The 17,530-nt window shown below is 43.4% G+C and overlaps 1 protein-coding gene and 1 pseudogene across 1 annotated transcript in view; both read right to left on the minus strand.

Moving 5' to 3' along the window:
- Ccdc175 (coiled-coil domain containing 175) overlaps positions 1 to 17,530 on the minus strand; it is a 78,477-nt gene that overhangs the window by 14,592 nt on the left and 46,355 nt on the right. The window contains exons 11-14 of the mRNA XM_021201746.2: positions 14,106 to 14,177; positions 12,622 to 12,757; positions 11,873 to 12,004; positions 3,656 to 3,794 (exon numbers count right to left, since the gene is read on the minus strand). Of these exons, the coding sequence (XP_021057405.1) occupies positions 3,656 to 3,794; positions 11,873 to 12,004; positions 12,622 to 12,757; positions 14,106 to 14,177 (479 nt within the window). The remainder of the gene's footprint in view (positions 1 to 3,655; positions 3,795 to 11,872; positions 12,005 to 12,621; positions 12,758 to 14,105; positions 14,178 to 17,530) is intronic.
- On the minus strand, positions 1,136 to 1,830 carry LOC110324606 (annotated as a pseudogene).

Genomic DNA, 17,530 nt, shown 5'->3' on the forward strand with positions numbered 1-17,530 from the left:
TTTAAGAAGTGTTGCTTTAGTTGGGCCTCTCACTTAGCTCTGTTTTCTTAAACGATATGCTAACAAGGCTGTGGCTATTTCCATACATTTTCTATTCATTTCCTAGCACAATATAGGAAGATTTAACATATTTACTCCTGTCTCCAAATTCCCCACCCCTATCTACATATAGGATTTTTTTTTTTTTTACGTTTAACCTCATAAAAGTTGTGGGTTTTGCTTTGACAAATTTTACTGTTCAGACCATCACAATAATGTAAGGATTAGTTGCTAGTGAGTCCATTGGCACAATATTTTACACCAAGATTTACAACACAGTTGTAAAATATGTTCTATTTTTTCCCATCTACTTTAGAGGAAGGCATTATCCATTGTCAGCATCGGTTATGGGGTTTGAACTGTTACTTTTCCTCAGTGGAAGTCAAACGGTCTCCCCCTGGGTGGCACAAAACAGTGTGGGGAAGTCTTTTTTTGTTGTTGTTTTTTGTTTTTTTGTTTTTTGAGACAGGGTTTCTCTGTGTAGCCCTGGCTGTCCTGGAACTCACTTTGTAGACCAGGCTGGCCTCGAACTCAGAAATCCGCCTGCCTCTGCCTCCCAAGTGCTGGGATTAAAGGCGTGCGCCACCACGCCCCACTAAGTAAATCTTTTTTAAAGTGTTTTTTAATTTTTAATTTTGTGTTATGTGTGTAACTGTGTGTGAGCTTGCGCCCACTGAGGCTGGAAGAGGGCTTTGGTTCTCCTGGAGCTGGAATTAACAGGCAGCTGTGAGTCACCTGACGTGGGTGTTGAGAATCTGGATCCTTTTCAAGGCTAATCTGTGTTCTTAACCATTGCGATAGCTCTCTAGCCCGGTGTAAATCTTTTTTCTTCTCTTCTCTTTTCTTCTCTTTTCTTTTCGTTTCTTCTCTCTCTCTCCTCTCTCTCCTCCTCTCTCCTCCTCCTTCCCCTCTCTCTCCTCTCCCTCCCTCCTCTCCCTCCTCTCCCTCTTCCCCCTCTCTCCTCTTCCTTCCCCCTCTTCCCCTCTCTCCCTTCCCCCCCCCCTCTTCTCCCCCTCTCTTTCTCTCTCTCTTACTTGGGCCAAGACTTGGGAGAGGCTCCAGGGCTGTTACAATGCTGCCTAGCGGCTTTAGAGGTTCATTCGGGTGGAGGTCCTGAGGCTGGCTGGTGCTGGCAGAGGAGGGAGGCGCTTGGAAAACACAGAGGCCTCAGAGATCCCTGGGGCACGCCAGTCTGCGCTGGTTGTGGCCCTGCCAGCCTACAGAGGTTGGTCAGGTGGTTGCCCATCTTCTTGATGCGCTCACCCTCCTTATCCAGGAAGTGGCTTTCCAAGAAGTCACAGAGATGAGGGTCTGTGTGGGCAGAACCCAGGGCGTGCAGATCCAAGAGGGCCTGGTTCAGGTTCTTCTCCAGGGCCAAGGCAGCTTCCATGGCCTCCTGGGTTTTACCCCATTCATCTTGAGATGGCTTCTGCACATCCTGGAAGAGTGCATGCCCCCCCCCCCCCGCAATCATTCTGCAACTTGAGAAGTTGAAGAAGTGCCCTCACGCCCTCCTCGGCCAAATCACACAAGTGGCCTATACCCTGCAAAGCCAGGTCATCCCCATCAAAAGAGAAGCCCCGGAGAGAGGTAGGTGTAGGAGGCCCGTAGGTGCACCAGGCGGTTCACCGCAGCTTCCACTTCGGTGAAATAATTCTGACGAATCTGAGAGGTCCTGGCTGCTCCATAGTATGGGGCTAACCACGAAGAGACAGAGCTGGCTGGTCCTAGGAGCTCAAGGTGGCAAGGAGATGGTCCCGGAGGCTGCGACTGGAGAGACTTGTAAGGCATCTGGAAGCTAAGTGGGAGTCCCCCGGTCTGTTCCGTCCAAACACTGTTGATGCAAGCAAGACACAGATCCACGGGACCTCCAAGGCGCTGTTCTCCCGGGTAAATCTTTTCAAAAGACAATTTCAGGTGAAGAATTCCTGTCACTGCCGTGCCTTATTTCTAGCCATACTTGATAAAGATATAAGTCCTTTACTACTGTTTGCATTGCTTGGTATCTTTCTGATGATTTTTTTTTTATGGAAATCAGGTTTGCTTGTTTGTTTTCATCAGAAAATTGGCAGGACAGCAGGCAGCACCCTCTAGTCAGACAGGGGAAAGGGAGCCTGCCACAGCCGCCTTCTGCACTCAGCTGTACTGGATGCTCCAGTTTGGAGCACTCTGGCCCATTTCTTTGCCGGCATCAAGGGAAAGTAGTTACTTAGCCACAACTCAGAGGAAGGCTTGCTTGCCCTCAAGGCCTGACTGCAATATTAGTTAGTTTTTCTATTGCTGTGGTTTGCAGCCCAGAGTTACAGCCATGCCTGCAATCTACGTTCCATGGAGAGAGCTGTAAGGCTTCTATGATGTCCTTTCCCGTGGGTTCTTCTGTTCATATCCCCCTTTCTTTTATCTCCTCTAGCCAGGCATTCTTTCCCAAAGCCTGCTGAAGCTTATCATCAGATAAGTCAACTGTCGGCCAGTGAGAGACATCTTCCTCGCTAGTGCTGAGCACTTCTGCGCCTGTGCAGTCCATCTAGGGTTGATGGGCTGTCTTGGCAGGCACTGAGCACTTCTGCGCCTGTGCAGTCCATCTTGGGTTGATGGGCTGTCTTGGCAAGCACTGAGCACTTCTGCGCCTGTGCAGTCCATCTTGGGTTGATGGGCTGTCTTGGCAGGCACTGAGCACTTCACTCTTCCGGCTCCTTCTTCCTTGCTGCTGTCTTTCTGCCCCCCTTCCTTTGTAAGAGATTCAGAACGTAGAAACTGTTGCTTATTTAATTCTGACAGCGACAGCCTTCACCCTCTTCTTTGTACTGAGAAGAGAGGTAGAAAGACCTGGGAGAATGGAGTGCCCATGAACCAGGTAAGAGCATCAAGTGTGAGCCTACCTGAGCTAACCAGATGAAAATCTGACAAGAAATGGAAAAACAACTCAGAAATAGCAGATAAATTGACTGCCCAGGCTCTTGCTATTATATGTATATAGTCTTGGAATTTTGCCTTCTTGGAAATAATCTCTTCATTTTTAAATATGTCTCTGGTTTGCAGTTTATCTTACTGATACAGGCTGTATTAATCTGTATCTTTATTGTTGCCTCACTCACTCTCCTGTCCTCAGACATTGTTCTTTTATTGTTCCCATTCTGGTCCTTTCTTTTACTCTGGGTCCTGGTCTTCTGAGTCCCATGGTCCTTTTATCCTCTGGAAGACATGGCAAATTTAAGTGGCATCTGCTCAAAGACCTGTGCAGAGCTCCTGGACAGTGACCTTCCACTTCCTGAATGGGGGCAAAAGCCAAACATTCTGGACCTTAGGTGCAGGGCTAGGTGACTGCAATTAATTTTTGTGTAGGATTTTTTAAAAATTTGAATACACACACAGTTATATGTGCACATGTTGTGCTGTGTAATGGAATGCAAAAGATACATACTTACAGACATGGTTCACATCTTCTGAAAGCTCAAGCTACTATCTGATGAGCCTTCTTTATCTCTGCCTTAAAGATGGGTTAGTGGGTTGGAGGAGAGGCCTATGTACTTGGGGGAAGAAAGTAGGTGGGAAGAGGGAAAGGGGGAGGGGAAGAGAAGCAAGGGGAGGAGGGAGAGGGAGGTGTCTGAAGTATCACCTGAAATGTCACTGTGGAGGGACCTGAGTGTCCTGTTTTTTTCTCTGAAGTCCTCTTCTGCTGTCTGAAGCTGTGGGAGGGTGTCACCTAACTCCTCCTCTTTTACTTTGTTAATCCGTACTTCGTTTATGATTAGAGCCTTCAAAGAAAGTAATTGAGGAAAATGATTTGGACTGGTTACACGGCTTAGAGTAATGGGACAGTCTCCAAAGCGGGGTGTGTGTGTGTGTGTGTGTGTGTGTGTGTTGCTCTGTCTTCCTTTGGGGCAGCTAAGAGAGGTACCGGGCACATATTCTGTATTGGATAAGTAAGTGCTGCCTCATTCACTCACCTTGGGAATCTGTCATTCAACCTACAAAGAAGCTGTCATTTCTAAATCTCTGCTGCTGGGTTTCCATCCCTACTATTTATGCGGCCAACGCATGCTTGAGAAAAGATGCCTTTGGCTCACTGTATCCCATGAAAAAGGACCACGAAACAGAATATGCTTCTTCCAAGAAACATGGATAATGAAGAAACAACCAAATATAATACGAGAAACAGACAAACGTACTTGGAAGGAAGCATGAAGGTGTGTTTACTCAGCTGTGCCGGTTGGTGTTTGTCAACTTCACGCAGGCTGGGGTCATTTGGGAAGAGAGAACCTCAACTGGAAGCGTGCCAGTGGCCACCCCTGTGGGGAGTTTTCTTGATGATTGGTTGATGGGTGGGAGGTGCCATCCCTGGGCAGGTGATAACGCTTTAGATAAGAAAGCAGGCTGAGCAAGCCGTGGGGAGCAAGCCAGTGAGCAGTGTTTCTCTACAGCCTCTGCATCAGTTCCTGAATGCAGGCTCTTGCTAAACTGAGTTCCTGTCTCGGTCTCCCTCAGTGGACTATATACGACCTGGGATATGCAGGCTAAACAAACCCTTTCCTGCCCAGGCTGTTTATGGTCAGGGCTTTATCAAAGCAGTAGAAACCTAACTAAAATATTCACCAAATTTCTGTTTATTTAGTTCCAAATGGAATAATCATTTCTTTTAGAAAATTAGAATAGATTTATAAATGGTCACTAAAGAAGAAATAATCAGCTGATGCTTAATATCTATCTCTCTTCCTTCAGCGACTTGAATTCTGGGTTATAAATGGGCACTGGGCTTCCATCTGGAGTATGGCTTCCCTTGGATGTGGGTGTGTCTAGAAATAGAAGCTGTGGGTGCTACTTCTAGCCTCTGCCTTCAACAGAAATGGCCCTTTCATCCTTTTCCTGACTGCATATGGATAAGGATGGAAGTCATCATTTGAACTTTCATGTCAGCTTCGTGCTGAAGTGCCAAAGATCTCCTATCAGCCCTGTGCTCTTACCATGACCTGAACCAGGAATGAGAAATGAAAGTCTACTTTGCTTCCATTGAAAGGACACATAAATGGTCTTAGTCCCTGTTCTATTGCTGTGAAGAGACAGAATGACCATGACAACTCTTATAAAGGAAAGCGTTCAGTTGGAGCTGGCATACAGAGGTTCAGTCCATTATTGTTAATGGCGGGAAGCATGGCAGCGTGCAGGCAGACACGGTGCTGGAGAAGGAGCAGAGAGTTCTACATCCAAATCGACAGGCAGCAGGAAGAGAGACAAGACACTGGGCCTGGCTTGAGCATTTGAACCTCAAAGCCCACCCCCAGTGACATTCTTCCTCCAACAAGGCCACACCTACTCCAACAAGGCCACACCTCCTAATACTGCCCCTTCCCAGTGACCATACATTCAAATTTATAAGCCCATGGGGGTCATTCCTAGTCAATCCACCACATAACACTCCCACATCAGGACTAATTCACAGAGCTTTCCTCTTGTCCCTTCCTGATCTTTCTTAAAGATTAACTTCCCACTGAAATCTATAATTTCGTTTGTTCGTTTGCTTGTTGGGGCTTTTTAAGGAGGCCTAACCTCACGTATCCTAGGTTACTTCAAACATGTGATCTGCTATTTCAAGTTAACTTTTTTTTTATTAACTGCACAATAAAATTACCCTAGAATGCACCAACCCTCCCTTGAGTACTCCTGGGTCCCATGTAGAGACAAAGGTCACACCTGCAGGGCGCTTGCCACAAACACATCAAAAGCTAGACACAGTGCTCTTCACCAATGCAGAAACAGCCTTTGGTGTCGTCTTTGGATTCACTGAGCTGCAGTTCTCATCGACCTCTGTTAAAGTGATATAAGCTCACAGCGTGCAGGTCACTGAAGGGGACATGGCCTCTACTCAGTGCTCCAGTGATGATTCTCACAGTGTCCAGTTAGGGCATCCTTATTATAAGCAATGTTGCAAGATAATACTTTAGATATCTCACCTTTTCAGGCTACTGGGGGCAAGAAACCTAGTTTACCTAACATTAGTTTTCAATATAGAGGAGAGAGGGGTGCTTAACTCTTTAGTGTACATCTTGTTTCTCCAACTCTTTGATACACCATCTTGCTCACAGCTTAGATGTTTCCACACAAATTACCATTATAACGTTTTTGAAAAAAAAATCCAGAAAAATAAGTATGTGTATGTTTTTACAGTTTAAAAGATATCATAACAAGGAAGCAGAAATGATTATCTCCAGGCTTTATCAATGAGCAGGGTAAGAAACTCAACTTTGTATTATCTGTATTGTCTGTAAAAGGGCAACAGGCACACACACACACGTGTGTGTGTGTTCATTCATCTCCATGGTCAGTGTAGGGCATTGTCACAAGAAACCACGCACTTGTTTTGTGTTTGTAATGGCTGTGAGTTCCAGGTACAGCACAAGTCGGGGAAGTTGTTGCTTTGTCTGTGGGACCAGGGTGTTGGCATGGGACGGCCAATGAGGACTCAATCTTCTTCTAGCTTTTTCTGAAGCATCGCTAATTCCTGAGCCAAGTGCTTATTCAGCTCAGCAATGCTCAGCTCTAACTTCTCCTGAGGGTCCCACCTCCTGAAATTGGAGCCACTACCCCGTACTGAAGATATTCAGAGCGTTTAATGAGTATGAATTTTCTGGAGTCTAATGTGATGGGACTTCTGCACTCGCTACACTGATAAGGCTTTTGACCGGCGTGTATTCTCAGATGCAGGGCCAGGGTTGAGAACTGAGAACAGGCCTCCCCACATTCATGACAGCCACAGGGTTTCTCCCCCTTATGGCTCCTCACATGCTGGGTTAGAGATGAACTCTGAGAGAAGGCTTTCCCACATACGTTGCACTCATAAGGCTTATCGCCTGAATGAATTCTTACACGCACAGTAAGTGATGTTGGCTGGGAGAAGGCTTCCCTCACACACTGCATTCATACGGCCGCTCTCCAGTGTGAATGTTTCGATGTTTTATCAGTTACTTTATTTTTTCTGGCCAAAAGCTGTTCCACATTCGTTACACTTAAAGGGTTTCTCATCAGTATGAATTATCTCATGCTCAGTAAGATTTGATTTGCTGCTAAAGGTTTTCCCACACTCCTTACATATGAAGAGCTTCTCTCCTTTGTGAGTTCTCTGATGTCTGATGAGGTTTGACTTCTGAATGAACACTTTTCCCACACTCAAAAGGTTTTCTCTCCAGTGTGAATTTTCTGATGGGTAAGCAAGTTTTCCTTCTGGGTAAAGGATTTTCCACAATCATTGCACTCGAATAGCTATTCTCCGGTGTGAGTGTTCTGATGCTTAAAGAATACTTACTGTTTCTGGCTAAAGGCTTTCCCATACTCCTTCCATTCTCTCTACTATGGAAAGGCTCATGCTCTGGAAGGTTCGATTGGTGGCTGAAGAGTTTCCCACACACCTTACAGGCAAAGGGGCTCCCCCCCCCCCACTTAAAATTCTCTGCTGACTGAGGTGTGACATCTGAATGGAAGCTTGATCTCATTCACAGCATTTGTCTCCAACATGAAAGTCTGACTGAGGATCTTTCCACATTTCTCACCGTTTCTAAGGCTTCTTTCTGTGTCTGCCTGCTCACTCAAATGCAGAGCAAGGGAGAATGTTCAAGAGGACAGAACAAACCTTTCTTCCCAGGGTAAGTCTTACTAATAGTCAATGTTGTTTTTGCCAAGGTCACTTGTTTTCCTCCAGCAGTGCTGAGCGCGCTGTCATCTGGCTAAAGGTTTTTCAGTATTGCCGGAGAGGCAGACACAGGGCTCTCATTCAGCATAGCTTCTCTGTTCAGGGAGGCAGGACTCTTAAGTAAATGCTTCCCACCTTCAGGAAAGTCCGAGGCTTGTCCTCTGGCCTGTGCACCCCACTAACAAACTGCAAGCATTTCCACACTGGACTCTGTTTCTGAGACATTCTTACTAGGAGTAGACTACGGTAGAGGACTTCCAAACTGTATAAAGCAGAGGGTTCTTTCCCATACAACTTTCTGTTAAAATCTAAATTACGTTTTAAGCTCAGCATGTTAAGTTTTGAAGACTGTTTTGCCTTTTAAAAAAAAAATCGGGGCTGGGGAATTTAGCTCAGTGATAGAGCGCTTGTCTAGCCAGCGCAAGGAGCTGGGGTTTGGTCCTCAGTTCTGGAAAAAAAAAAAAAAAAAAAATTGAAGTCTGTTTTCCCAGATGTCAGTGTCGCTCTAAGTGCTTGTCATTCTTTAGCTGCTTTTCCCACTTCGGCGCCATGTGGACCTGATGGCCATGCTGACCCTGGGACAAAGACCACAAATGTCCACTTTCTGCCCCTGTGTTTGCGTATTCCCTCTTTTTAATACCGTCGGGTATTTTTCTGATTGGGTCTACGTGAAACCTCATTCCTCCCTTAGGTTGTTGCAGAAACTTCTTGGTTAATTTCCTGAATCTAACTTTGTTTTACTGAATTCTGCTTAATGGAACGATTTGTGCGATCTTACTTAAATAAAAGCCAGCTCATCTTAGAACTGTTCTTGTGGCTTCTAAGCCGAGGGAGAACGAAAGGAAAAAAAAAATTACAAGTCTGTGTGTGGCAGACTCCACCCAAGGGAATGAGCTACCATGTTATGAGGAGGGGTTAGCGGAACCTCACATGGCTGGTCCCTACGGGGGTTTCATCAGCTGTCTTTCTAATATTCTGCTCTTGTAGGGAACAATTCTCAGTCAATGAGTGTTCCAGGGCATAGCTCAAGAGTATAGCCATTTCAGTTCAGGAACACTCTCCTATTGGCTAATTTATTCAGAGCCCCACCCCCACCACCAACACACACACACAGAAACTTTGTCAAGTTATGTAATGGCTAAATGGCTTCTGCGGCTCAGGGCTTTCATGGAAATCACTCTAAGAAACCTTGGTGATCCTGATGCACTGTCAGCTTCTGCCCTCCGGAGAGAACTCCACCACCCTTAGAATGCTGTGTCATTCATTTAGCAACATCCAACACTTTCTCTTCAGACAGGGACCATCCTGCCATAGGGCCTCTGGGTCTACATGTCCTGTGTCTGGGGACAACTGCAGACATCCTTGACCCCATGAAAGCTGGATTATTCTCTAAATTACTTACAGTAACACTCAAGGGGATACCGAGTTTCCAGTCTGTCCCATGTCCCTGCTTGATTTATCTCTGTAGTGCTTATTACTCTCACACTGTGTGCTACCTGTTTGTCCAACTTGTTGTGTATGGCCTTTCCTCTCTGTGGTTAAAAAAAAAATACGAATTTGATTATTTTTAATTGCACACCTGAGTGTGTGCCTCTGTACGGGTGTGTGCTTATAAGCGCTGTTGTCCATGGAGGCTAGGGATGTTAGATCCTCAGAAGCTGGAGTCCAGTCAGTCGTTAGTCCTGATGTGAGTGCTGGGAATTGAACTCCAGTCCTCTGCAGTAGCAGCGCATTCTCTTAACCACTGAGCCATTTCTCTGGGTTCCTCTCTGGAGTATTCAGTGTGTTTTTCAGCATCCAGAAGAATGCCCAGGTGTTTGGGGATGCTACGGCCAATGGAAGGATGTCACTTGGGTGGGGATGCGCCACCAAATGAGGATGCTTTCCACTCTGTGCCTTCTCTGCTCTTTCCCAGATGTGTCTCTGTTTCCTGAGCTCTGCCCATTTCTATCTCACTGCAAGCTGTTTTGTGACCATTGTTTCTGACATGTCCTCCAAGCTCTCACAGTTTTCCATATTGATGACCTGTATTTGCATCTATGTTAAATTACATTTTAAATTCATAAAGAAATGTTTGATCATTCTTTTTTAAAAAGTCCCATTTGTCTCCCTCTTTCTTTCTTCCTTCCTTCCTTTCTTTCTTTAAGTTTTATTTATTTTATGTATATGAGTACACTGTAGCTGTCTTCAGACACACCAGAAGAGGGCTTCTTATTCCATTACAGATGGTTGCGAGCCATCATATGGTTGCTCAGAATTGAACTCAGGACCTCTAGAAGAGCAGTCAGTGCTCTTAACCGCTGAGCCATCTCTCTAACCCCCTGTCTCCCTCTTTCAATTGTTTTTCTCAGAACATCTTGTTTGGATGGTGTGTTTGCTTAATCTTCAGTCTTCATATTAGAAAGAACTGGCTGTGTTCAGAATGGGCAAGATGAGAGGGTTTCCACATGGTAGGATGGGATTGAGGGGAAGTGAGTTCAGACCACAGGGAAATTTTATACTGACATCTGAGGGCACTCTACTTCCTTGATACTGTGTGACTCTCTTTGGCACAGCCAAGCCTCCTCTGTGAAGTTCATCAGTTTTAGGAAAGCATTGAGTAGGGTGTCACCTCGATATGACTGTGGTCACTTTGGGTTGTAATCCCGGTGATTGCCCCTGAGTATTACTAGTCATCCTCCCATGTTAGCAAGTGTTACATTTGGATAGGAATTGCCACCCACAGCTTTAGTGTTGAAGGCTTAGTTCCCCAGTGGGCAGTGCTACTGCTGGGGGCGGGGCTTGAGAGGAGGGGGAAGGTGGAGGGAGCAGGTGATGGGTGAACGTGCCCTTCACTAATGTCTCACCCAGCCTCTTCCTGCCCATCTTTCTTTTTGCATTCTAGCCATGAGGATGTATTCGACTTTGTTCTACGCAGACTCTTGAGGTCATGTTATTCTGTCTCATCACAAGCTTATAACAATGAAATAAGCTGTGGACTTGAACTTCTGAAACCATAAGCATTTTTAAAAATTATTTCTTTCTTTTAAGTCCTTCTCTTATGTATTCACCACTGTAGAGGAAAACTAATTAATATATTTGTGGTAGTTTAAATGAGAATGTCCCCCACAGTCTTGGGCATCTGAGTCCTTGGTCCCCAGTGTGTGGTGTGAATTGAGAGGTTTAGGAATAGCTTCCTTCAGGAAGTATATCACTGGGGCAGGCTTTGAGATCTTAACTTAGCCTTGCCCTGCTTTCTGCTTGTGGCTGAGAGGTCGCCTCTCAACTCCCTGCCTCTGTGCTCATGAGTGCCTCTCATTGGTTGCTACAACTTCCACTAGAATGGACTCCCCTCCCCCCTCCCCAGGAATTGAAAGCTAATTAAACTTTCCTTTTATAAGTTACCACGGTCATGGTATTTTATCACAGCAATAGAAAAATAAATAATATAATATCCAACCCACTGTAAATTAAAAGCAAAACAACTGTCAGTGTAGTATGTAGAGCTTCGCCAACAGAAAGCAGGTCCACCAGTTTGGAGGAAAGTTACATCTGTCTTGAGAATCACATATGTGCCTTCTTCGGACCCTGATTTTGCTTCTACCCCAGATCTCAGTCTCCTTGGTTGTTTCTCTAGTGCCTTCTTCCAAGGCACACGCCCTTACCTGGACGGGAGGAGTGGGGTAGGGAGGCAGTCTGGGGACATGTGTGCAGTCAGGCTACAGAGTCTGGAAGCCTGGGTGTGTTCAATGTCTGTTGTCTCCACTTTCTTAAATATCTCTTGATTTACCCCGGGGTTGGCTTTTGAAAATTCTTAAGGGGTTCTGAGATCTCCTCTCGGACGTGCTCCTGGATTTATGGATTTATCGGGACAGCTCCCACCGGCTTTCTCAACAACTGCACCCCTCCTAGCAGGGAGTATTGTCTGTTGCTTGGCAACATTTGAAGTACATGTGGGTGGGTTTTGTTTTGCTTTTAACTCAGAAAATTAAAAAAAAAATGTATCCTATTTCTGTTTCTTTTTCAGAAAAAAGAAGAAACCTGTGAAACAGACTTGCCTTGGCTCATACCGGAAGGTTTAGTTTACAGTGACATGATCATGGTCACACACAGTGTCTCTCCTTCCCTCACAGAATCCCCCAAAAGCAACTGCACACACAAACCAACGCTTACCTCATAGGTGCCTAGTTCTTCGATTAACCTTTTTTCTTTTTTGACATAGTCCTTCTCCTCTTGCGTTAGCTGCTGCTTCAGTGTTTCAATTAGGTGCACAAAATGATTGATTTCCTTCTTTCTACTCTTTGTCTAGTCAGAGGGAAATGGGATCTGTCATCGTTTGGGTTGTGGTTAGTCTTCCATTTCTAAACGGCCTGATAAACTGTGGGATGTCTCAGCAGGCACTGAGGAGGGTGACCTTTTTCCTTCAGTGCTTAGTTGCCCTTCAAATTGTATCTAAAGGGATTAGCAGCTGTATCCAAAGGGTACCTATGGGAGTGGTGAAGGATGCATGGGAAGCAAGGACCTGCTTCCATGCCTCACCTAGAAGACACACACCTAGAGTACTAGTACTTCATTTCCCTACTCTCTTGGACCAGCTAGATGGTTTCACAGGTAGACACTCTTTCCCCCAAGCCTAGTGACTTGAGTTTTATTTCTGGGACTTAAATGGTGGAAGGAGAAAACTAATCCCTTGAAGTTGTCCTCTACCCTTCGCTCCAGCATATGTTCAAACATCTCCAGTTAACACACACTAAATGGATAGATCTCTGAAGAAAGAAAATAATAATAATTCACTCTAACCATCAAATCAGAAGAAAGGAAAATATCTTTTAGTAAAATAAGGTTTACTTAAATATTGAAGTGGTGTGACTCATTTCTGTGTAGGGGATTAGCATAATTCTAAACACGTTGGGTTCCCTTACCTCTTCGAGCAATTGAAGTCGCTTTTGCTCTGCAATCTCAATTTTAATTATAATTTTTTTCAAGGACACCTTCATCTTATGTAGCCAACGCGAGTGTTTTTTTTTCGTACAGAATATTCTCCACTGATTTACGACACTAGAGATAGGAACAAAATAGAATGACCATTAATTATATCGGCGCAGTGGTTTCCCCAAAACACAAAGCCAAACCAGTCCAACCACAATTTTACAGCATCGCGTGGGCCGCCAGTGAAGTACACTGTAGATGCTAACTGAGTCAGAAGGTAGAACATGCGTGCGCTGTCTCCGCACTGTAAGCACTGACCGAGTGAGTGGTGTGTTTGATGCCCAACAGCACAGTGCAGAAACCACACTGGGAGGAAGGAAAGGAGGCAGTCTCCAGGGAAGGCGGAGAAAGGAGCAGCATGGGCAGAAATAGTCATGGAATTGCCCAAAGTGCTAATGAGAAACTTCAAGGTTTTAGATTCTCAAACTTTTCTCTCTACCACAGCTATATCTTTGAAGAATGGTATAGATATACAATTTGAATTTTATAAATTATAATATTAATAGTAACAATATTAATAAAATTTATCTAAGGGCTGGTGAGTGCTTGCTGGGTACATTGATCTACATATGATGGAGGGGATCACCATCATTATCAGCTTCACTGTGGGAGCAATGAGAAGAGATTAACCAAGCCACTGTTAGGACTACTAAGGAAGAGTGGTCCACATGAAAGTCTGTGACCCTAACTGTTGTTCCTCATATTACCCTTACTATAAATTGGCACAGAAGTCTGAATGGGCAGCAAACATTGTACCAATAATGGCAATCTTAATCTTTGGTGATTTCCCTCAATTGAGATGGAAAACTCTGGGGTTTTTGTTTGTTTCTTTCTCAATGAAAAACCAAAAAACAAACAAACAAAAAAAAACCAAAAAAACAAAACAAAACAAAACCACCACCACCAACAACAAAAACAAACTCTAAAACAATCTAATTAACACATCTAGATCAGAGTGAATTTATATATAATTTAACGCAGGATAGTAATTCTTTTTTTAAAAGGTTCATTTATTTATTTTACATATGTGAGTAATAGGTGTACAGATGGTTGTGAGCTTTCATGTGGTTGTTGGGAATTGAATTTTTAGGACCTCTGCTCACTTCAGTCAGCCCCTCTCTTGGCCCTTCTCACTCCAGTCAGCTCAGTCTCTGCTTGCTCTGGCCCAAAGATTTATTTATTATTATACATAGTACATCGTAGCTGTTTTCAGACACACCAGAAGAGGGCATCAGATCTCATTACAGGTGATTGTGAGCCACCATGTGGTTGCTGGGAATTGAACTTAGGACCTTCGGAAGAGCAGTCAGTGAGTGCTCTTACCCACTGAGCCATCTTGTCAGCCCCAGGATAGTAATTCTATTGGAATTATTTGTAACATATACTACTGATACACACACACACATATACACATTACCATCTCTGAATTTCTCTTTGCCGAGCATCAGCCATGATTTTTATTTGTCTTCCATATGCTTCCCGTGACGCTCTGAAAACAAGAAGTACACATATATTGAATTTTATATTTGTAGTTTTCAAATACATTAGAAAGTATTTTTTTTTATTTTTTATTATTTTCTTTATTTACATTTCAAATGCTATCCCAAAAGTTTCCTATACCCCTCCCCCCACCTCTGCTCCCCTACCCACCCACTCCCACTACTTGGCCCAGGCCTTGCCCTGTGCTGGGTCATATAAAGTTTACAAGACCAAGGGGCCTCTCTTCCCAATGATGGCTGATTAGGCCATCTTCTGCTACATATGCAGCTAGAGACACGAGCTCAGGGGGTACTGGTTAGTTCATATTGTTGTTCCATAAAATGAGTATGACAAATTGTAAAACAACTAAAAGTTTTAGTGCTCGTCTTATAGCAGGGCATTGGCATTGGAACTGCTCTTATAAGCCTTGGGTTTAATATTCAAGAATGGAAGGACAGAGTCTAAAAAAGCACACAGGTTCTGTGAGGCTAACAGTGAATAGGGAGGAATGTGGATGGCAAGAATGGAGGTGAGGTTGTATCAAGGAAAGGGTATAGTCATTTGCAAAGGGCATAGAAAGTCAGAACCCTAACACGGACAGTCGGAAAGCCTGCCCAGGGACCATGATGGGAGCAAACAACAGGACCCCAGGAGGGAGGGATCAAGATCAACACGCTCTCAAGGAACTCTGCATTCTTGACAGTTCTAACTTTGTACAATACAGAACACAGAACCATGAGACACGTTCTTGAACTCAGGGGAGGTCTTAAGTCTGTGATAGGCAGAAAGAAAATACAAAGGCTCCACCACAGTAACAGAAATCTATGCTTCTCTTTGCCTTCCAGTACCATGCTTGGTACAGAAATGGATCAAAAGCCACTTAGATAAAAGGCTACTTTGTGTCTTTTCAAAGACAGAAACACTCATAAATGAACCATAAAGATAAAATGTTGGTTGTTAAAATCAACCAGAAACAACCGTGTCTATGTTTCTAGTCTATTTGAAATGATTTAACAGTCTGCTAGATCTCTAAGTTTGTTTACAGTTTCACCTCTCTTTAATGTGTTTGTTGCCTTACACATATAACATGTTCCACAAATGATCTGAACTAATTTAAAATAAGGTAAAGATAACATGGAATACCCAAGTGCATAGCAACATTCAGCTAAAACATTTGATTCTGAGCTTCTTAATAAGCAGAGCAATAACTGATCAGAAGGGCTGGGCATGTGGCACCACACTCCTTTAATCCTAGCACTCAGGAGGCAGTGGCAGATGATAGATAGGTCTTTGTGAGTTCATGGACAGCTTGGTCTACAGCATAAGTTCGGGATCCCTGGGGCTACATGATGAGATACTATCTCAAAAAAAAAAATCTATAACTAATAATGTTTCCATTCTTCATTAGAAAAATAAAATCTGAACATAATTCAGTTTTCCTGCTCTTTCATAGAAGTTCATAGTTTCTGTCTAAAACTAATATAATGAAAATAGATGTTTATGTGGTTGCTTATTTATACAGAGACAACCATGCCGAGAAGATACCCTTCATGTCTGGGCTGAATAAAATATGAGAGTGATAAAACAGATATGGCAAAGTGGTAACATTCTGAGAACTTAATGAAAGTATATGGGGTATATTTTAAAGTACTTACTGTTGACTTTAAACTATGTCCAAATAAAGATTAAAAAGGTCACCTGTATAAGATGTGGTTCCTTAATCTTTTCTCCAATGACACAGTATTAACTGATCACACAAGGACTGGCTTTTTCTATTTCCTGTTTTACATCTTTTGAAGTTGAAATTTTTAACTTACCTTCTTCCACTTATGCAGCTATTTTAACCATGGTAAAGGGCAAGTCATTTTAAAAACAAAATTATTGCAATATGTGTGTGTGTGTGCTTGCTGGTGTGTGTGTGTGTGTGTGTGTGTGTGTGTGTGTGTGTGTGTATGTGTGTGTATTGCTTTGATCATATTTACCCCCCTTAAGTCTCTTTTCTCCATCCTTTTAATGGTTCTCCATCTCTCAAATAGTTTCGTTAGTATTTTTATATTGTTTTTTTTTTTAAGTTAGAAATCTAGATTCTATATGAAAAACAAAAAAACATGTGAGTTTGTCTTTGAGTCTGTTTTATTTGATCTATCCAAGCTGCAAATGACATAATCTTCATATCCATTAGGTTGAAAAACAATAGATAATTCCATTGTTTACAAATACCACATTTTCTTATCCATTCATCTATTGATGTCTATCCCTAACATGCCAACTGTGAATATAGGTGTTCTGGGACCGCTATTATATGCTTTCAGGTTTCTTGCAGTATATGCCTTAAAGTGCTATGTAGTGGCTTGTTAGTGCCTTTTTATTAAGTGTGTTACAGTTTTCCTCTTAAACCAGCTACTACCCAAATAATTGAGACTGGACTGTTACATTTAACATGCTTTAAAGGCACACAGCAACTGAGCAGCACTGCTCAATTTGAATCCTCTAAACTAATCTGGCTACTGCCCAGCCAAAGTCCCTGATAGAATTGTATTTAATGGTTTTCTGTCCTCCAGCTGTTTTTCTCATGATGTCTCAGGGACTCTCTTCCCCCATGGCTAGTCCCCCCCTTCCTCTCTCTCCTGCCCTTTTGTCTTGTTGGAAGGAAGTCCTGCCCTATTCTTTCCCTTGCACAGTCATTGGCTGATCAGCTTTTATTGACAAATCAGAGAATAAATGGGGAGCAGTGCTTACACAACATTTCCACAGGAGATACTTAGGATAAAGATTGCAACTGGATACAGGGGCACAGAAATTAGCATTTGAATTACACAGTTCACAATAACATTATGCTTACATAATAAGCATAGTGTTAATACATTCCTCCTCTTTTTTTTTTTTTTTTAAAGATTTATTTATTTATTTATATGTGTGTACACTGTAGCTATCTTCAGACACTCCAGAAGAGGGCATCAGATTTTTGTTACAGATGGTTGTGAGCCACCGTGTGGTTGCTGGGATTTGAACTCAGGACCTTTGGAAGAGCAGTGGTGCTCTTAACCGCTGAGCCATCTCACCAGCCCACATTCCTCCTCTTAACATTGGATAAATTCTATTATCTACTCTATTTTGGGGAGTTTAAAGTTTTGTACCTAAATCAAATTTCTATCATAACTTACACAAACCTAAAGAATATTTTCTTAACTCCTACACAACTTAGGTTTACTTGTGCGGCTGTAACTATCTAGTTGTCAACCCCGTCAGAGACCTGAGAAAGAATAAATATTCCTGAGTATTAGGAAGTCCCATCAAGCAGCTTCTAAAGCTATTGAAATGACAGGGACAGTTGGCTGCCTGGACAGTCCCCCTGGTCCAGAA

This window comes from Mus pahari, chromosome 7 (assembly GCF_900095145.1).
Source record: "Mus pahari chromosome 7, PAHARI_EIJ_v1.1, whole genome shotgun sequence".
Classification (NCBI taxonomy): Eukaryota; Metazoa; Chordata; class Mammalia; order Rodentia; family Muridae; genus Mus; species Mus pahari.